This window comes from Hyla sarda, chromosome 5 (genome assembly GCF_029499605.1).
Source record: "Hyla sarda isolate aHylSar1 chromosome 5, aHylSar1.hap1, whole genome shotgun sequence".
Classification (NCBI taxonomy): Eukaryota; Metazoa; Chordata; class Amphibia; order Anura; family Hylidae; genus Hyla; species Hyla sarda.
In genome coordinates, this window is record NC_079193.1 from 41,922,963 (window position 1) to 41,945,000 (window position 22,038).

The window sequence follows — 22,038 nt, forward strand, 5'->3', positions numbered from 1 at the left end:
TCCTGCATAAATTAGTTCAGCTTTCAGGTGCTCCCGTGGGCTGGAAAAGGTGGATACAGTCCTAGAAGAATCTTTCCTAGGACTGTATCCACCTTTTCCAGCCCACGGGAGCACCTGAAAGCTGAACTAATTTACACAGGAAAAGTCATCAACTGCCGAGCCGAGAAGTTCGTGACGAATCGAATTTACTGTAAGTTCGCTCATCTCTAAGAAGCTGTCCTGCATACACTTCTCTCCGGGTTTAAAGGGGTTATCCAGGAAAAAACTTTTTTTATATATCAACTTATATATATGTAAATTACTTCTATTAAAAAATCTTAATCCTTTCAGTTCTTATGAGCTGCTGAAGTTGAGTTGTTCTTTTCTGTCTGATGACACGTGTCTCGGGAAATCCCCAGTTTAGAAGCAAATCCCCATAGCAAACCTCTTCTACTTTGTGCAGTTCCCGAGATAAGCAGAGATGTCAGCAGAGAGCACTGTTGCCAGACAGAAATAACAACTAAACTTCAACAACTGATAATTATTGAAAGGATTAAGATTTTTTTAATTGAAGTAATTTACAAATCTGTTTAACTTTCTGGAGCCAGTTGATATATAAAAAAGTTTTTTCCTGGATAACCCCTTTTAAGAGTGACACCAGAGCACCCTGTACAGTTCCCTCAACATTAAATGGTGATTGGTATCCACATTGGAGGTACTCTGTAAATGACTTAAAGGGAACCTGGCATCCACATTGGAAGTACTCTGTAAATTACTTAAAGCTTACCTGTCATAGTGCAAAAAAAAAGTGTTATGTTACTCATTACCTAATCCTGATCATGTGCATGTGTACTGATCATTTTTATGTGTCTAGGTCCTATATATCCCTTACAAATAGCCTTTATATGTAGCTCACTTGCTTTTTGTTCTTCCTTATGGAGGGGGCGTGTCCTTCTCTCCCTCACTGTGATGACTCATCTGCTCTGAGTCTGGGAGCAGCCTGGCAGTCTGCAAATCACTGCACAGTAGTTTCTATGCATACATTTTCTATCTGTTCCTAGTAAAGCTGGGTACTAATCAACATAGATCTCACTATGTGTGTCATTCAGCTTTCACAGACACCTGAATGTCTGATCAGCTTTGTTGTCATTCAGGAGTCAGAGAAAGCTTTGGCTGTTCAAGCATGCTGGGAGTTGTAGTTTTGCAAGAGCTGGAGCTGCAGTGTTTGTAAAGCACTGTGTTAGAGCAGTGTTGCCTTTAGCTCTTGCAAACCTACAACTCCCAGCATGCCCACACATTCTTTTTCTTTAATTTTGCAAGAGCTGGAGGCACACAGCTGGAGACTACACAGCTCTAAAACAGAGTTTTACAATGGTTGTACCCCAGATGTTGTAAAACTACAACTCCCATCATGGGAGTTGTAGTTTAGGAACAGCTATAGGCTGCATACCAAGATGCTTTACGGCCTGTATCCAGTATGCTGCAAAATGCAGAGTAGTCTGTCTTGCAAAAAGTAGTCTGTCTTGCAATTTTTTTTAAAGTAAAATTGACATTTAAGATTACTTTTTTTAAATATACATTTATCAGTAGTACTACAAAATATAAAAAGTTTTTCATAATGACAGTGCCTCTTTAAAGGGAACCTGGCATCAATGTCATGCTCAGCAAAATTAAAAAGAAACATAACCAGCACAACTACCTAATACACGGGTCCACGCTGCTGTGGCAAATACACAGTATACAAAAAAGGTTGCAGCAGCACTCTTGGTCAAAAAATGGAGACTCTTAGTGCACTTTTTGATCAAAACGTGTCCCCCCCCCCCCCCCCATCCACCACGCGGAGGTGGCCTCATTCCGAATGGGACCCTAACACTTATTTCACTCACCTCTGCTGGGCATATGGCTTCTGACTGGGTGACATGCTGGATCCACTTCAATTTAAAAAACATCCTGTGAAAAAGGGGAGGGGTGCTCGGCTACAGAGGGTGCATCTCCCCCTAAATTTCACAGTAAAAACAAAAAGAAACATAGCCAGCACAACTACCTAATACACGGGTGCAAGCTGCTGTGACAAATACAGAGGTGAGTGAAATGAGTGTTAGGGTCCCATCCGGAATGAGACCACCTCCGCGTGGTGGATGGGGGACACGTTTTGATCAAAAAGTGCTCCAAGAGCCTCCATTTTTTTGACCAAGAGTGCTGTATCAATGTCCTGCTGCCTGGTCTATGATCAGCATGAAGCGGAGAGGCTCCCTTATAACAGTGATGTATGATTCACTGGGAGTCATCAGGATGGTCTGCGGCAGCTTCACCACAACTCAACGGCCCTGACTGATCTTTCCTTATACACAAGTAGGAAGAGATCTATGACATAAGGCTTGTGGGGAGCTTCTGGGGATCATCCCCATGATTCAGAGCCCTCATATGGCCAGTGCAGCATTTTAGAATGCATCATTGTAATAATGCTGCCCGTGGTTCAGACAGTATGACACTGATGACAAGTTCCCTTTAATTTCTCCAGCACCAGGCTGCTATCGGAGGCATCAAACTAAGTTCACACAATTAATCAATTAGTGTTATGTACAGTAAGGACTTGCTCACATGGGCCAAACCTTGTTAAAAGTATAAGTGCCATAATATAATGTAAAGCTCCCATTGACATCGGTGGGAACAAAACACAAAAACAACTGGATATTATGCCATATAAAAAAAAATAAACACAAAAATCAGGATCGAAATCCACACAGCAGACCATTTTTTTTTTTGACCATGTGAACGTATTCTTAGAACAAGGTTGTCCAATCTGTGGCCCTCCAGCTGTTGCAAAACTACAACTCCCAGCATGCCCGGACAGCCGTTGGCTGTCCGGGCATGCTGGGAGTTGTAGTTTTGCAACAGCTGGAGGGTCACAGTTTGGAGTCCACTGCCTTAGAGTAAACCTGCACTCCGTTTGCTCCCCCAGGTGGGAGCCTAGGGGGAGATTTATGAAGCTGTTCCCGTCATTTTATTTATTATTTATTTTTTTGCTGTAAAAGGCGCATATTTATTGCGCAAAGCATTTTTTTTTTTTTGCGTAAAAAAATTCGCCTTTTGCTTATATGCCACTTTCAAATAAATAGCTGCAAGAAGCATAATTCCGTTTTGTCTTATGCAGTGGACGATATTTGCTGTCTTTTAATTTTAGCACATCAATGGGTGCATATCATTGAAAAAAATGCGCAAATCTAGACCAGGGTAGAGGCAACCTTTGGAAAATGTCCGCAGAACCCTTGTACAGTTTAGTCCCTTGTTATACTGCTCTAATAAAGTTGTGTGTTCTAAGGCTGGGTTCACACTACGTTTTTGCCATACTGTTTTCAATCCATTTTTCTAAAGAAAACCGTAGGGCAAAAAAACGGATGAAACAGTATGGAAAAAAGTAAACCGTATGCGTTTTTAAACAGATTTTGTCTCCGGTTTAAAAACCGTACTGCAACCGCATACGTTTTTTTTTAACATGGATGTCAATGGGAAACGCACATGTATATACGGTTCCATACGGGAAAAACTTATACGTTTTTACTTTGCACATGCGCATTTGAATCCTAAAGTCCCCACCCAAGACCCCTCCCATTAAAAATGGACAAAACTTTCAAAAACGTATGGTTTTTTTTTTCTATAAAAACTGACGGAACTGTATGCACTTTTAAAAACAGTATACTGTTTAAAAACGCATATGGTTTACTTTTTTCCATACTGTTCCATCTGTTTTTTTGCCATACGGTTTTCTTTAGGAAAACGGATTGAAAACAGTATGGCAAAAACGTAGTGTGAACCCAGCCTAACACTGTCATGCTTGGTTATGTCCTCTTTCAAATTTTCGTTCGCCAAAAATTATCGGCCCAAAAATGCCCCTTTCGGCATTTTCGGACGAGTGAATTATCCGCCAATAATTTCGGTGGGCGTGGATTATTCCTCTCCCGACCCATGACATAAATGTACGTCGTTGATCGGGTGAGGACATGGCGCAGGCCGGGTCCTCGTCATGCACAGGAGATGCCCGCTGCTATCAGCAGCAGACATGTGCCTGTAATGACAGACATTGGAGATTGCTCCAATGTCAGTCATTTAACTGACTCGAGCCCGCACCATACCCGACGACCCCTGCTGATTCTTGTAGCAGAGGGCCGCAACGAATAGCTGACACGCGGCTATTATTAACCCTGTAGATAAGTGCTATCAAAGCTGACAGTGGTGTCTAAAGTGTGCCTTAAACACTCCCTGGTGGTCCAGTGGGGTGGATCGCCCCCCTGTAGCCCAATTGCGCGTGGGAGGGGTGGGGGGGGGGTCGATCCACTGTGGAGGTAGCCAAAGGGCTTACCTCATCATCCCTGGGGTTTGTGGCTCTTCATTTGATTGAGCCAGGCTCAACCAAATGAACGCAGAGCACACAGATCAATGGAGTTCTATGGAACCCTATTGATCTGTATGAGAAATCTAATGATTCCTCTTATAAGTCCCCTAAGGGGATTAATAAAATGTAAAAAGTAAAAAAAAAAAATATTTAAATATTTAAAAAGTGAAATAAGTTTAAAAAAACAGCCATTAACCCGTTCCATAAAAGTTTAAATCACCCTCCTTTTCCCATTTTCCATATAAAAAATATAAAAATACATGTGGTATCGCCACATGTGTAATTGTCACAACTATTAAATTATTTTGTTTCTGATCCTGCCGTGTGAACGGCATAAACGCAAAAAAAAATTTTTATGCAAAAACTGCTGATTTTGGTCACATCACATCCCCCCCAAAAAGTTATAAAATGTAACAAAAAATACATTTAAAAAAAAAAGAGGGCGGGGCGATGCATTTTTAGTTTCAGTTCCAGTTTTCGGCCAAGCACAGCCTAAATTTCTGTTTTTTGTTTTGGCCCAAATTTACTCTTTCCGTGCATCCCTAATTAATAATATGAGCTTTAGTATGTTGGCCCTTTTTTTTTATTTTTTATTTTAATTACCTCTATTTCCTTTTCAAGAACAAGATGATGTACAGATGTTACTTCAAGGATAAATGTCCATTTTTAAATATTCCCTTTATTAATTTGCAGAGATGGCATGTATCCATTTATTAAATTGTTTCATCTTTACCCAATTAAATGTAAAAAAAATCTAGTTTCTTTCTAATCTACAAATCCGTATTTTTGGTAAAGAACAGTTTTGCTTTAACCCCTTTACTCAATAGCCTGTTTTGACCTTAAAGGGGTACTCCGTCGCTAAGACATCTTATCCCCTATCCAAAGGATAGAGGATTAAATGCCTGATCGCTGGGGACCCCCGTGATCTTGCACGCAGCACCCCGTTAGAATCAGTCCCCGGAGCACGTTCGCTCCAGGTCTGATTACTGGTGATCATGGGGGCTGGAGCATTGTGACATCACGGCCCTGCCCCCGTGTGACAACACGCTCCGCCCCCTCAATGCAAACCTATGGGAGGGGGCGTCATGTACTTAGAGATATCCCATATGTGGCCTTTGTGCGCTACGTGTCTCTCACAGGCCTCAGACATGAAGGCGTGCTGTGTGGATTTTGGGGCCTCCTTTTAGTTTAGGATATTTTGTTCGTCAAGATCTTCTAGATAACACAGTAATGTTCCCATAGCCAGGCATTATATAAAATTACCGGGGCCTTGGGGTGCAAAAAATATTTTTGTGAGACAAGTTGGCACTTTCATTGGTACCATTGGCACTTTCATTGGTACATGTGACACTCTGATCGTTTTTTATTTTATTTTTTATGAGGTGGTATACATTAAAAAATCTATTCTGCTGTGTTTTTTTTTTCTTTGTCGTTCGTCATGCGGTATAAATGACATATTAACATTACACTGCAAAAAAAGTTGTTTTTTTTTTACATGACATGTTGATGTATTTGGGGGTGTATTATACACATATATAATGTATTTTATAAATGTTTTAAATATTTTTTTTCAAATTTTTTTTTTTATTCCCTTTATTTTTATATACATCTGTTCTCCATTGAATTATGCCTGTCTCTGTCAGTACTGACAGGCATAGGATAGATCAGTCCCTATCTTAGGTAGGGACTGATCGCTTATGTTGCCATGACAACAGAGGCAAGTGTAAGGTGACAGATCAGTGACAGAGGGAGCTCCCTCCCTCTGTTACGCTAATAGACACTGCGGTCTCAGTGACCGCAGCGTCTACAGGGTTAACCCAGGATCGGAGTGCAGCTCCGATCCTGAGTGCCCGCGGGTGGCCTCCCCTGATGGCCCCCCAACCACCGATCACCTCACACAGTGAAGTGACGGAGGAGAGGGGGAAGGAGGAGACCCGCACCAGATCCCTGCTATTTGTCCGTCTGTACTGATGGACCAATAGCAGTGATTGGTCCCTGGCCGGCTTCAGGGAGGCTTGGCTATGCAGCACAGCCGAGCTCAATAAACTATCACAGCGCCCGGCGTCGCTGTGACAATTTATTCTCCTCAGGTACATGTACATGATGATGCGGGAAGGGGTTAATATCTCCACCTGCCCACAGCTGTTTGAATTTAGTCATTTTCCATGTAAAAAGCCAAACCCTTTGTTTAATTTTTTTCATTACTTCCAAGTTTTCATTTATTTATTTTTATGTCCAATAAATAGCAACGTGTGGCTGAATTATCTAACCCTTTGACATGGAAAAATTGCTGTGTTGCACATAGTGTTGCCTGATTTTAAATTGTGGTTTCCTTTAAAAAAATGCTCTGTGGAAAATGCCTGTGCTTTTGGCGGCCGTCGAAAAGAACGCAAAAAGAAACTGCATGAAAGCTGCTTCTCACAGACAACATTGATAAATCTCCCCCCTAGTGTGCACGTTGCTGAATAACCTATTACTTTCTCCATGTAAACAGTCAGAATCAGTTATTTAAATTAAAACAAAATTAAAGCTGGTGACAATAATAAATGGTCTATTGGGTTATTATTAAGCAACTCCTCCCTAATATATGTTGTTGGATGCTGAGGCTTCACCACCACAGTTGACCATGCGTAACCTTCATATACCTGTGGAGACTATTGTGGTCACCTAACTTATCACAAAACTGCTGACGACTTTAAATATTTCCACTTTTATTAATTTCACTTTCCACTTTTTTTTTTTTAAACTTTATTAGGATATCCAAACACTTTCAGTGCTTTGCGACCATTTTCCATGCAACAGCAAAGCCCATTAAAGCAAGTCAGCACGGACCTCCAGCGTTGGCCAGGTAAGATGGCTTCTATGTTTACAGATTTGATTTCTGCTGCTATTTTATTTTTTAAGATGCACAGTACAATTGTACCTTTTATAGTCGATGTATTTTCAGACTTCAGAGAAGATGTCTATACAATTCTCTGCAATGTAGGAAAGATGCAAATATAAACCTGCAGTTGTAATATGACAAACTTGAAAATGTTCTTAGGTTACATACAGACTCGGGGATTCAAGACTGTGAAAGGAAGAGTCAGACGTCTGCAGTCCACCTCTGAGCGCATTGCCGCGGCAGAAAATGCTGCCCCTTCATTTGTGAAAGTATGGATGAGTATGACTATATATATATAGTGCTGGTCATGTGATGGTCAGAGTAATACATTTATCGGGTTTTTTGCAGGAATTCTCTGTTCAGTTTGTGTTTTTGTTTTCTCCTCATGAAAATATCTACAGTTGTTTTTTTTTCTTTATTTTTAAGGGATTCTTGATGAGAGACAGAGTTCCAGATGTAGAAAACTTGGACAAGATTGTTAAAAATAAAAATGTTCCAGAAGGACAGCAGGATGCCTTCAAGAACGGGTTTGCCGAGGGATTCCTAAAAGCTCAAGCTCTTACTCAGAGGACCACTGGTATGGGAATAGCAAGCTTTACTTAAAGGAATTATGGCATGGATTTTATTTAGATTTTTTTTCTTTATTGGATTTTTATAATGTTAGTATAAGCAAGAAAATAAAACTAATTTTTGTTCTAATTAAATTGGCCACCAGGGGGGTGCTTTGGGTTTATACAAGGCTTGGAATATGCTAAACATTCCTTCTTGCTGTGTATGTGAAGCTCCTGATTGATCATTAAAGGGGTATTCCAGGCAAAAACTTTTATATTTATTTATATATATATATATATATATATATATATATATATATATATATATATTATCTCAACTGGCTCCAGAAAGTTAAACAGATTTGTAAATTACTTCTATTAAAAAATCTTAAAGGGGTTGTGCGCTGCCCTGCAGTTCGGAGCTCAGCTCACTGCGTCCAGAAGTTCATTACTCCGAACGCTGTGTGCAGGCTTCCGTGTTCGCAGCCGCCTGGCCCCTTCGTGATGTCTCGCCCGCCCCCTCGTGACGTCACGCCCACCCCCTCTACCAAAGTCTATGGGAAAGGGGTGTGACAGCGGTCGCGCCCCCTTCCCATAGACTTTCGTTAAGGGGGCGGGTGAGACGTCACGAGGGGGCGGCGAGACGTCAGGAAGGGGCCGGGCGTGACGTCACGCCCGGTGGCTGCGAACACGGAAGCCCGCACACAGCGTTCGGAGTAATGAACTTCCGGATGCTGTGAGCTGAGCTCCGAACTGCAGGGCAGCGCATAACGCCTTTAATCCTTTCAGTACTTATGAGCTTCTGAAGTTAAGGTTGTTCTTTTCTGTCTAAGTGCTCTCTGACACCTGTCTCGGGAAACGCCCAGTTTAGAAGAAGTTTGCCATGGGGATTTGCTTCTAAACTGGGCATTTCCCGAGACACGTGTCATCAGAGAGGACAGAAAAGAACAACCTTAACTTCAGAAACTCATAAGTACTGAAAGGATTAAGATTTTTTAATAGAAGTAATTTACAAATCTGTTTAACTTTCTGGAGCCAGTTGATATATATAAAACCCCGCATTGCTCTGTCTTATCCAGATAGGAGGGGGGAAACACATCGGGAATAATAATTATATGAATTCGGGAAGAAGAAACAGACATGGTCGCACATCTACAATCTTGTATAATGATCTAATTGCTCCTCAGCATAATATCAAAAACTAACAGGTTATTAGTATACATTTTTGATCAAAAAGTACAAGCCCCACTCGCCACGTCAAGGCCACCTATTTGAAGTGGGTCCCTAACGTCCCTAGCATAATATGGCGTAGCACCGGGCGGCGACCACCACCGCCGCGGCACCAGTGCCTCGGGGGGGAACGACCCACTAGCAGAGCGGCCCCAATGCCACTCAAACCAGTCGACACAGACACGGCGGCAACGGACGCCGCACAGCACCACACCAGTGTGAACAAGGTGTAATGGCTCACTTACCATGCTCTCCCAGTCTGACTGGGAGGGTGCTAGGAAAGAAATGGCCCTTGTGTAGCTAACTACTACTTATATAGGGTTGGGCTGAGGGGGTGGGGAAGAGTGCAGACACATGTTCAAACAAAAGAAAAGGAGGGGATAGAAAACACAAAGTGAATTCAGGTAGAAGAAACAGACATGGTCGCACATCTACAATCTTGTATAATGATCTGATTGCTTCTCAGCATAATATCAAAAACTAACAGGTTGTTAGTATACATTTTTGATCAAAAAGTACAAGCCCCCCGTGGGCACTGGTGTCGCGGCGGTGGTGGTCGCCGCCCGGTGCTACGCCATTTTATGCTAGGGACGTTAGGGACCCACTCTAAATAGGTGGCCTTGACGTGGCGAGTGGGCTTGTGCTTTTTGATCAAAAATGTATACTAAAAACCTGTTAGTTTTTGATATTATGCTGAGAAGCAATTAGATCATTATACAAGATTGTAGATGTGCGACCATGTCTGTTTCTTCTTCCCGAATTCATATAATTATTATTCCCGATGCGTTTCCCCCCTCCTATCTGGATAAGACAGAGCAATGCGGGGTTCATCAGGGAAAGTAATAGTAGGAAAAAACAGAAACAAACGGACTCCACAGGAGGATTATTAGATGCCGGTGCAGTCACCTCCCGATGGTTTAGATGGTGGTGCATAAATCCCTTGAATCCAGGTAAATGTTAAACAAAGTCCAGAGAGTAAGAACAGGACTGCACTCGCCGAAGTTGCAAAACAACCACCTTCTTTATTCCGGGACAGTAGAATTACAAGCAGTAGGACAATAGCATGTGCGTTCAAAATACAAGCAACAATTGTTTCGCGCTGCTGCTCACACCAAAATTTTTGGACGTGTCTCAGAGACATTACACCGGTTCAGACACATAAAAATTAATGAATAAATATATTCCTGACAAAAATGACTCTTAGAGGTATTGAAAAACCAGGATAGGGTATGGCGGCCTTCGCTTTGGGTGGGGGTCGTAAAGCGATCTTGTGCACCAGCGGTGGAACCCTCCGCTATCTAAAACTTATCCCCTACCGTCCGGTCTCCACACTGTTACCCTCATTGGCCCTTGTGGCTTTATACTCTCTGGCGTCAGGTTCGCTTTGTTTTCCCTTCAGTCTCCTATTTCTCCTCCAATAACTATTCTGTCTAACCCTCTTTTTTCTCCTGGCATGTCTCCGTTATGTTTTTCTTGTTGAGAAGATGCCAATCTTACTAAACTACATGACTTCTTGATTAGGCGACGCTTACCCACACTTGAATCATTTTGGTTGTCCTGTACGGTTTCCTTTTCTGAAATATTTAGGGCACGTCAGATTTTTTTCCTTTTTTTTTTCCAATCCTAAGTAACCCGTTCACTAGACTTTAAACCCACGTTCTTTGAAGCTCGCTCTATATAAACTCCTCATCTCCCGGGCCGATTGTCCATATTATATTCATCTCAATGCTCCACCCTCTGATTTGAAACTGAAATTTATGCGCGATTGGGAGGGTGACCTACACGCTTCCATGTCACTTTCTCAATGGCAAGACAGTTGTACAGTGATAGGCCATGGCAGTTGGCAGGTGTCCTTAAAGGGGTACTCCCACCCTAGACATCCAAAGGATAGGGGATAAAATGTCTGACCGCTGGGGACCTCCGCAATGTTGCATGCGGCACCCACCTGTTTCTTGTCCAGAAGCACTGGAGGGTCTCGGTCGCGACCACGGGAACGGAAGTCCGTGACGTCAGGACTCCGCCCCCGTGTGACATCACGCCCCGTCCCCTCAATGCAAGTCTATGGGAGGGGGAGTGATGGCCATAGACTTGCATTGAGGGGACGGAGGGTGGGAGTACCCCTTTAATGGAGACGGCACTTAAAGTACTTTATAGAACTTAAGTCCCTGTTAGACTGCATGCCATCTATCCCGCGGTTTTTCGTTTTAAGTTTCCGTGATTGCGGTATGGTGGGAGCGATGTACCATGTGTGGTGGTCCTGTCCAGTAGTCTCAGTTTTTTGGACTCAAATATTAGACCTCCTGGATTCCATTTTACCCGACCGTGTCCCGAGGATGCCTGCCTACTGTCTTCTCGGCTGTAAGCCCATCAGAATGCGGTATAAAATATTCCGCCTTTCTCAATACATACTTCTGGCAGCTAGGATTCATGTTGCTTCACTATGGAAGCAAGCAGTTTTACTCTTTGGAGATGTTCTGTCAAGAATGATGCTATATGAAAAGCTAATGGCTATTAGGGAGGATGCGGTGGATCGCTTTAATGGTGTGTGGGAACCATGGTTGTTATCCTCTTATTGCCCAGATATGACTCGTTGCCTGTCGCTATACTGAGGGGTAGCTCTCTTTAATTTATGTTGGGGTCAGCCAGAATGTACTGTATATTATCATGTCTTATTGTATTTTCTGGTTTTATTCCCAATGAAACCTTGACTAGCTTACCGGAAGCTTTATCATGTCCTCTCATTTCACAAGAGTACCATTGTTTTTCGTTGTTTATTCGGTCCTAGGACCGTTTTTGTTCATATTATGGAAGCTGTACCTGTTTATTGTTTTACTATACTTCAATAAAAGCTTCATGGTTTCTGTTTAAAGTTTTTGTTCATAATACTTGTCCTTTAATGAAATTAGTTTTAGTCTAAGACTTCGGGGGAGATTTATCAAAACCTGTGCAGAGGAAAAGTTGACCAGTTGTCTATAGCAACCAATCAGATCGCGTCTTTCATTTTTCAGAGTTCTTTCCAAAAATAAAAGCCATCTGATTGGTTGCTATGGGCAACTGGTCAACTTTTCCTCTGCACATGTTTTGATTAATCTCCCCCTTTATAACTACACATATTATTGTTTAAATGTCTCATCTTTGTTTTATTTACAACATCCAATCAGAAAATAATTGTTATATTTTGTACATTTTTTTTTTTTTTTTTTAGAATCTCTGAAAAGAACCCGCTACATCCTACTGGCTGTGTTGTTACTTGGCATCTATGGTTTATCAAAAACCCCATTTTTATCGGGTGAGATAAAGATTTGTGCTTCTTTTTTACAGTTTTAAACTTCAGCCTGAAATGCTTGTGATTACTCTGTTAAAAGGAATATCCAGGAGCAAGAAAGGTATTACTTTCCTCACTCCCTGGTGCCTCACTTCTGTCTCGCTGTCTTCTCAGAAGTATAACTTCCAAAATGGTTGGGGGATTTGGGGGCAGTTACTGTGTTGCAGTCATCACATTTGTGCGAAACCCTAAACATGTGGGTAAACTGTAACTGTAACCATCACCTATTGTGAATGGTGGATCCTCTGTTATCTATATATAGGTGTTTTTGAAATTCTGTAAAGATAAGGGGACTTCTGGTTTGGTTGCCAGAATGATAACTGAAAGATTTTAGGATTTTCTTTTTTTCTGACTATTTTTTGATAAAAAATAATGTTGAATTTTATAGTTGAAATCATTGCTTAACTTTATAACTTCCATTTCCTCCATTTCCTCCAGTTCGTTTCAGAGCCACCTCTGGTCTTGACGCAGCTGTAGATCCAATACAAATGAAAAATGTAACCTTTGAACATGTGAAAGGGGTGAGTACAGATGTTGGGGGAGGGGCACTGTTCCAAGGACTAGCTGACACCACTTCTGTAAGGGCATGCTTCTGGTTGGACCGGCCAATGAAGAAAAAAGAATTATCTTCATAAAAGAAAACATTTATGTGTGCATAGTTAACCATCCTGACCCTACTGGTTTGAGAGGCTGACCTCTGGGGTACTCAATACACAAAAGACCAAACTTAGTAGACAACGGCAAGACTTGCATGGCGCTCGGCCGTGCAAGTCTTACCGTTGTCTACCAAGTTTGGTCTTTTGTGTCTCGTATACCGTCCGGGGGCAGGAAGGCAGCGGAGGGACTTAATTTACATCCATACATGCCTTAACCTCTGGTCGTGTATAGTTTTGCACAACTATTGCGGGTAAGCGAGATCGTATTTATTCTGTTTACTCCACTTGGATATAATGCACTATGGAGCACTGTTCATTTATGCTCTGGAGTACTTTTCTCATACTGGAGAATTGCTTTATCTGTTCCCACGCTTCACTATGACAGGGTGGAGACAGTGTAGTCACTGGGGAATTGTTTCTCTGGCTAATAAAAAAAAAATAAAAAAATGTTTCTACTTTTTCTACTTATTAACTGTTTGAAGAAAATGGGAGACTGGTTCTTTTTTTCATTATGTCGTTTATCAGAATGAATAAATAATTAAGGCTTTAAATATCAACAGGTTGAAGAGGCAAAACAAGAGCTACAAGAAGTGGTAGAGTTCTTGAAAAATCCTCAGAAATTCACAGTTTTAGGAGGAAAACTTCCCAAAGGTACAGCACATTCTATGATACGCAAAAAAAATGGAGAATATTTTATGAATGGGATTCAGAAACATTTTGTTCAGGGAATGTCATGGCCTTCTAATCTGTTTGGCCTCAAAATATACTAATTGGCTATTGTTGTAATCGTGCCGATCAAGATAATGTGGAAGTATAACCGCATGATGAACAGTATTTAAAAAGAAGCCCCCCCACCCTACAGCTGCATAATTGCATTTTTGTTTTCGGATTTGAAGCATATTTTATGGAAAAATTAAAGAAGCCTTTACAAAGTTTAATTGGTTCAGAAAAAATAAGTTATGACTATTGAAAGGAGGAAAAAAAAGGTGCAAAAACAAAAAAAAATGGCCACGTTTATAAGGGGTTATACAATTGTTCCTTTTCTGATTACAAATGACCTTTTACTTACTTCTTAGTCTTTTTTCCTTTTAGGTATCCTTCTGGTTGGACCTCCTGGAACTGGGAAGACTCTCCTCGCTCGAGCTGTGGCGGGGGAAGCTGATGTTCCTTTTTATTACGCCTCCGGCTCTGAATTTGATGAGATGTTTGTGGGCGTCGGAGCAAGTCGCATTAGGAATCTATTCAGTACGTGACAGGCAGCAGAAATATTGTTAGAGCATTTGATTTTCGTCAATATAAAATTTTATTTGTACACTGCTCAAAAAACTAAAGGGACCACTAAGATAACACATCCTAGATCTGAATGAATGAACTAATCGTATGAAATACTTTCGTCTTTACATAATTGAATGCGCTGACAACAAAATCACACAAAAATTATCAATGAAAATCAAATGTATCAACCCATGGAGTTCTGGATATGGAGTCGCACTCAAAATCCAAGTGGAAAACCACACTACAGGCTGATCCAGCTTTATGTAATGTCCTTAAAACAAGTCAAAATGAGGCTCAGTAGTGTGTGTGGCCTCCACGTGCCCGTATGACCTCCCTACAATACCTGGGCATTCTCCTGATGAGGTCGCGGATGGTCTCCTTAGGGATGTCCTCCCAGTCCTGGACTAAAGCATCCGCCAACTCCTGGACAGTCTGTGGGGCAACGTGGCGTTGGTGGATGGAGCGAGACATGATGTCCCAGATGTGCTCAATCGGATTCAGGTCTGGGGAACGGGCGGCCAGTCCATAGCATCAATGCCTTCCTCTTGCAGGAACTGCTGACACACTCCAGCCACATGAGGTCTAGCATTGTCTTGCATTAGGAGGAACCCAGGGCCAACCGCACCAGCATATGGTCTTACAAGGGGTCTGAGGATCTTATCTCTGTACCTAATGGCAGTCAGGCTACCTCTGGCAAGCACATGGAGGGTTGTGTGGCCCCCCAAAGAAATGCCACCCGAATTTGCCAATCTTGGTGTTCTCTGACAAATGGCAAATGTCCTGCATGGTGTTGGGCTGTAAGCACAACCCCTACCTGTGGACGTTGGCCCTCATACCACCCTCATGGAGACTGTTTCTGACCGTTTGAGTGGACACACGCACATTTGTGGCCTGTTGGAGGTCATTTTGCAGGGCTCTGGCAGTGCTCCTCCTTGCACAAAGATGGATGTAGAGGTCCTTCTGCTGGGTTGTTGCCCTCCTACGGCCTCCTCCACATCTCCTGATGTACTGGCCTGTCTCCTGGTAGCGCCTCCATGCTCTGGACACTACGCTGACAGACACAGCAAACCTTCTTGCCACGGCTGGCATTGATGTGTCATCCTGGATGAGCTACACTACCTGAGCCACTTGTGTGTGTTGTAGACTCCCTCTCATGCTACCACTAGAGTGAAAGCACCGCCAGCATTCAAAAGTGACCAAAACATCAGCCAGGAAGCATAGAAAATGAGAAGTGGTCTGTGGTCACCACCTGCAGAAGCACTCCTTTATTGGGGGTGCTTTGCTAATTGCCTATAATTTCCACCTGTTGTCTGTTCCATTTGCACAACAGCATTGATTGCAAATTGATTGTCAATCAGCAAATTGATTGTCAATCAGTGTTCTTCCTGAGTGGACAGTGGGATTTCACAGAAGTGTCATTGACTTGGAGTTACATTGTGTTGTTTAAGTGTTCCCTTTAGTTTTTTGAGCAGTGTATTTGCATCAGTTTTGTTATTTGCAGCACAATAAATAAGGGGATGTTACGGCAAAGCTGAAATTCTATTCATCATTTATCTGTATACTTATTTTTTTGAATTTTTTTTTTTCTTTAAAGGGGAAGCCAAGACCAACGCACCATGTGTCATATTTATTGATGAGTTGGATTCTGTGGGCGGTAAAAGGATTGAATCTCCCATGCACCCCTACTCTAGACAGACTATTAACCAGCTCCTTGCAGAGATGGATGGGTATGTGTGTCTTTATCCACTTTGAAAATTGTAATGCTATACTAAGCTAAATAGTACTACATTCTATGTGACTGATAAAATGAAGGCTTCTTTTACACTGCCATTATGATATGGCAGTCGGGTAGCCTGGGGAGAATAGTGGGAGGAAAAATACATCATGCAACGTTATTTACTCCCGTTACTCCCATCAAAAAACAACAGCACCTGACGGACCCCATAATAGTAAATGGGATCTGTCAGGACCCATTGTTTCCCATTGTGCCCCATCAAAAATAACGTCCATTATAACGTCTATTAAGGCACAAAAAAAACAGACATTTGATGACTGGGCACAACGTGTGAAAGGGGCCTAAGCATGTAGTATTTACCCATCTTTCAATTTTATCCTGTATTTCAGCTTCAAACCCAATGAAGGTGTCATAATCATTGGAGCCACAAACTTCCCAGAAGCCTTGGATAAGTACGTAAATATTGCTGAACCTCCAAGTGTTATTTATTGTATCATTTAGCCCCTTAAGGCCTTTTTCACCTTAAGGACTCGGCCATTTTTTGCAATTCTGACCACTGTCACTTTAAACATTAATACCTCTGGAATGCTTTTAGTTATTATTCTGATTCCGTGATTGTTTTTTCGTGACATATTCTACTTTAACATAGTGGTAAATTTTTGTGGTAACTTGCATCCTTTCTTGGTAAAAAATCCCAAAATTTGATGAAAAAATTTAAAATTTTGCATTTTTCTAGCTTTGAAGCTCTCTGCTTGTAAGGAAAATGGATATTCAAAATAAATTTTTTTTGGTTCACATATACAATATGTCTACTTTATGTTTGCATCATAAAATGTATGAGTTTTTACTTTTGGAAGACATCAGAGGGTTAACAGCAATTTTCACATTTTTCCCAAAATTTTCAAACTCACTATTTTTCAGTGACCATTTCAGTTTTGAAGTGGATTTGAAGGGTCTTCATTTTAGAAATACCCCACAAATGACCCAATTATAAAAACTGCACCCCCCAAAGTATTCAAAATGACATTCAGTAAGTGTTTTAACTCTTTAGGTGTTTCACAGGAATAGCAGCAAAGTGAAGGAGAAAATTCACAATCTTCATTTTTTACACTCGCATGTTCTTGTAGACCCAATTTTTGAATTTTTGCAAGGGGTAAAAAGGAGAAAATTTTTACTTGATTTGAAACCCAATTTTTCTCGAGTAAGCACATACCTCATATGTCTATGTAAAGTGATCGGCGGTCGCAGTAGAGGGCTCAGAAGGGAAGGAGCAACAAATGGTTTTTGGGGGGCATGTCACCTTTAGGAAGCCCCTATGATGCCAGAACAGCAAAAAAAAAAAAAAACCCACATGGCATTCCATTTTGGAAACTAGACCCCTCGGGGAACATAACAAGGGGTAAAGTGATCCTTAATACCCCACAGGTGATTCACGACTTTTGCATATGTAAAAAAAAAAAAAATTCCCCCCTAAAATGCTTGGTTTCCCAAAAGTTTAACATTTTTAAAAAGGGTAATAGCAGAAAATACCCCCCAAAATTTGAAGCTCAATTTCTCCTGATTCAGAAAACACCCCATATGGGGGTGAAAAGTGCTCTGCTGGCGCACTACAGGTCACATTTGGCTTTTTGAAAGCAAATTTTGCTCGGGGGGCATGTCGCATTTAGGAAGCCAGAACAGCAAAAAAAATAACACATGGCATACCATTTTGGAAACTAGACCCCTCGAGGGAACGTAACAAGGGGTTAAGTGAACCTTTATACCCCACAGTTTTTTCACGACTTTTGCATATGTGTAAAACATTTTTTTTTTTTTTTACCTAAAATGCTTGTTTTCCCAAAAATTTTACATTTTTAAAAAGGGTAAAAGCAGAAAATACCCCCCAAAATTTGTAACACAATTTCTCCCGAGTACGGCGATACCCCATATGTGACCCTAAACTGTTGCCTTGAAATACGACAGGGCTCCAAAGTGAGAGCGCCATGCGCATTTGAGGCCTAAATTAGGGACTTGCATAGGGGTGGACATAGGGGTATTCTACGCCAGTGATTCCCAAACAGGGTGCCTCCAGCTGTTGTAAAACTCCCAGCATGCCTGGACAGTCAGTGGCTGTCTGGTAATACTGGGAGTAGTTGTTTTGCAACAGCTGGAGGCTCCGTTTTGAAAACAGTGGCGTACCACACGTTTTTCATTTTTATTGGGGCGGGGGGCTGTGTAGGGGTAGGGTATATGTAGTGTTTTTTACTTTTTTATTTTGTGTTATTGTAGTGTTTTTAGGGTACAGTCGCACGGGCGGGGGTTCACAGTAGTTTGTCACTGGCAGTTTGAGCTGTGGCAGAAAATTTGCCGCAGCTCAAACTTGCAGTCGGATACTTACTGTAAACCTCCCATGTGAGTGTACCCTGTACGTTCACATTGGGGGGGGAGAGACATCCAGCTGTTGCAAAACTACAACTCCCAGCATGCGCTGACAGACTGTACATGCTGAGAGTTTTAGTTTTGCAACAGCTGTAGGCACGCTGGTTATGTATCACTGAGTTTGTGACCTAACTCAGTGTTTCACAACCAGTGTGCCTCCAGCTGTTGCAAAACTACAACTCCCAGGATGTACCGTGCATGCTGGGAGTTGTAGTTTGCAACAGCTGGAGGCACACCGGTCGTGAAACACTGAGTTAGGTAAAAAAACAAAAAACTCTTGAGTTTCACAACCAGTGTGTCTTCAGCTGTTGCAAAACTACAACTCTCAGCAGTCACCGACAGCCAACGGTCATGCTGGGAGTTGTAGTTATGCAACCAGCAGATGCACCGCTACAACTCCCAGCATGCACTTTAGCTGTTTGTGCAAGCTGGGAGTTGTAGTTATACAACAGCTGAAGGTACGCTTTTCCATAGAAAAAATGTGCTTCCAGCTGTTGCAAAACTACAAGTCCCAGCATGCCAATAAGGGAATGCTGGGAGTTGTGGTGGTCTGCCTCCTGCTGTTGCTTAACTACAGCTCCCAGCATGCCCTTTTTGCATGCTGGGAGCTGTTGCTAAACAACAGCAGGAGGCTCTGACTCGCCTTCTACTGCTTCAAGCCGCCGCTTCAGGTCAGTCCCTCGCCACCGCTCCTGGGGCCCCGATCCCAACAGGGACGCCTGGGATCGGGGTCCCCAGCTGCCGCGGTCCACTTCCCGCACCCGATCACGTCCTCCGGAAGAAGGGTGGAGCGGGTTGTGGGAGTGACACCCGCAGCAGGTGTCCTGATTGGTCGGTCGGTAAACCGGCCGACGAATCAGGGCGATCGTGAGGTGGCACCAGTGCCACCTCACCCCTGCTGGCTATGTAGGAACCTTTGCATATTTATTTTGCAGTGTGTTGTATGTTTTATCTGGAGTTTAACATTTCTTCAACTGGTTTTAATAAGAATTCTTTACCATTTTCTTCTGCAGCTTGCATGTATTACAGTACAATGCAAGCTGCTTAATGCAGACAGCCAACTCTCTCTCTGTCCAGCCTGCAGTCTCTTCTCTTATATGCGTGTCTAACCTTAAATCTGATCTGATGTAAAGATAGATGCACATTCATGAGAAGTTAGGAGGTGCTAGATCCATTGAGACTGAACGAAAGTGAGCAGCTTGGAGTGTATTGTAATATATGGAAGCTGCAGAAGGAATACCAGTTACAGAAATGATTTATTCCACATAAAGCATAAAATACAAAACAAATAAAAATAATTTATTCAAAGGTGTCCATCACTTTTAAGCACTTTGGCTTTTGTAAAGGGCTCCAAGATCTGAATATTGGGTCTATAAGCTACACACTGCATTAAAACATATTCATTCTGGTTTTCATTATCCAATATCATATGTTTTAAACCAGGACTGATATTTGTCACTTTAGGGAACAACTGGAAATGGGCTAAATAATTTTATTGCACTGTATGTATATGTAGTGGATAAAGTTGTCATATTGAAATGAGTTTTTTTTTTTTTTTTCATTTATGACATTTTTTCTTTCTCTGTATAGTGCCTTAGTACGTCCTGGTCGTTTTGATATGCAGGTGACAGTCCCCAGGCCAGATGTAAAGGGACGCACAGAAATCCTGAAATGGTACCTGAACAAGATCAAATATGATCATTGTGAGTTTTCCTCATTTAGTTTCTATGTAAACTGAATTTATATTAAGGTACAATATTTAGTACATACATTTATGTAACCTGCAAATTCCAATTGTCAACAGTGGGTAATCCAGCGCTAATAAAATCGTATTCCCTATCCACAGGTATATCATTTGGGTTTCTCCGGTGCTCACATAGACAATGAATGGAGCACTTGGCAACACCCTCGATTTAGGGGTAAGAGTCTGGACTCTTATCCTTTATCCTGTGTATAAGGGTTTTGTTTTTTAAGCTCTGGAATACCCCTTTAAGATTGAAATTATTAGACCAAGCACATGAAGCATCCGGGAAGGTTGTAGCTCTTCATTGGGGGACACCTATACTGATGGGGTATATGCTCTTGCCACTAGGAGGCGTTGACACTAGGGAAAAAAAAGTAGGCTCCTCCCTGGCAGGATATACCCGCCCACCTGCAGTGAGGTTATCAGTTTTAGCTAGTGTCAGTAGGAGGCAAGACACAGGTCTGGTGCTCTCCAGACTTGGTCTTTTTTTTTAAATTATTTTCTTGTAATGGCTGTTTAGTTAGGTTCTTTACTCCCTTTTGTTTCCCTTTTTCAGGTGGGGTTCAGGGGCAGGGTGCTACCTGTTCCCCATATGCGATGAAGGGGCACAGACATATAGAGTATGTACTGTTAACCCCTTCTCGCCAACGGCCAGTGCCTGGAGGTTGTACCCTGCTTGCCCCACTATCTTAACCTGGTATGATGCAGCGTGGCCATAAGCTGGTTGAAGATACTATCATGCAGTAACCATGTTTGTGTTCCTACATATGCTAGGCCACGTGTAGAGCCCACCTTCCCTTTTTTTAGGTGGACTGTGCCTCGGGCCTTCCTGTGATCTGGTTTCCGATGGTTAAGCACCTCTGTTCTGGCATGTGGCATGAGGCAACACAGTCGTGTCCAATCGCCTCCATTTCATGTCCAATCGCCTCCATTTCATGTCCAATCGCCTCCATTTCACATCTACCTACCAATTTTATGCCCACTGCCTATTTCACATTCTCCCCCCCATGTCACATTCTCCCCCCCCATGTCACATTCTCCCCCCCCATGTCACATTCTCCCCCCCCCCCATGTCACATTCTCCCCCCCCATGTCACATTCTCCCCCCCCCATGTCACATTCTCCCCCCCCATGTCACATTCTCCCCCCCATGTCACATTCTCCCCCCCCATGTCACATTCTCCCCCCCATGTCACATTCTCCCCCCCATGTCACATTCTCCCCCCCATGTCACATTCTCCCCCCCCATGTCACATTCTCCCCCCCCCCCCCTCTTGTCACATTCTCCCCCATGTCACATTTCTCCCCCCTTGTCACAACCCCCCCCCCCCCCCCCTTTCAGTCACATTCTTGTACTGCAGTAATACACTGGGTTTCCCTGGCAGTTTTCAAATCTTCTACGGGACCCGGGAAACCTAGTGTATTGCTGCAGTACAAGACCTTTCCCCATCAGCCAATCACTGGCTTGACATGTGTCACCACTGCGGCCATTGATTGGCTGAAAGGGGAAAGGTCCTACTGTACTAAGAACAGAGGAACCTCCGGAGCGCACGGAGACGAATCTGCAGGGACCGGGACTAGGTGAGCAGAAGTTTTTTTTATTTTTCTCCCTGCGCCCTTAGCTCAGTGTTTTTCTAGCAGGGTGCCTCCAGCTGTTGTGAAACTACTACTCCCAGCATGCCCGGACAGTCTTTGCCGGTCCGGGCATGCTAAGAGTTGTAGTTTTGCAACAACTGGAGGCCCCCTGGTTGGGAAACACTGACTTTTAGTATTTTAAATTCGTTTTTATCTGCTCTGGCCGGCCCCTGCCAAGGGAGCCAGCCCGAGCAGATAATCGCATGTTTTCCC

General features: G+C 42.6%; 1 protein-coding gene across 2 annotated transcripts in view; it reads left to right on the plus strand.

Moving 5' to 3' along the window:
- The window catches only part of YME1L1 (YME1 like 1 ATPase), a 47,749-nt gene that overhangs the window by 16,979 nt on the left and 8,732 nt on the right, over positions 1-22,038 (plus strand). For both annotated transcript variants that reach the window (XM_056519372.1, XM_056519374.1), the window contains exons 4-13: positions 7,128-7,220; positions 7,416-7,525; positions 7,683-7,833; positions 12,243-12,326; positions 12,801-12,883; positions 13,579-13,669; positions 14,111-14,263; positions 15,888-16,020; positions 16,418-16,480; positions 20,037-20,149. In XM_056519372.1, the coding sequence (XP_056375347.1) occupies positions 7,128-7,220; positions 7,416-7,525; positions 7,683-7,833; positions 12,243-12,326; positions 12,801-12,883; positions 13,579-13,669; positions 14,111-14,263; positions 15,888-16,020; positions 16,418-16,480; positions 20,037-20,149 (1,074 nt within the window). The remainder of the gene's footprint in view (positions 1-7,127; positions 7,221-7,415; positions 7,526-7,682; positions 7,834-12,242; positions 12,327-12,800; positions 12,884-13,578; positions 13,670-14,110; positions 14,264-15,887; positions 16,021-16,417; positions 16,481-20,036; positions 20,150-22,038) is intronic.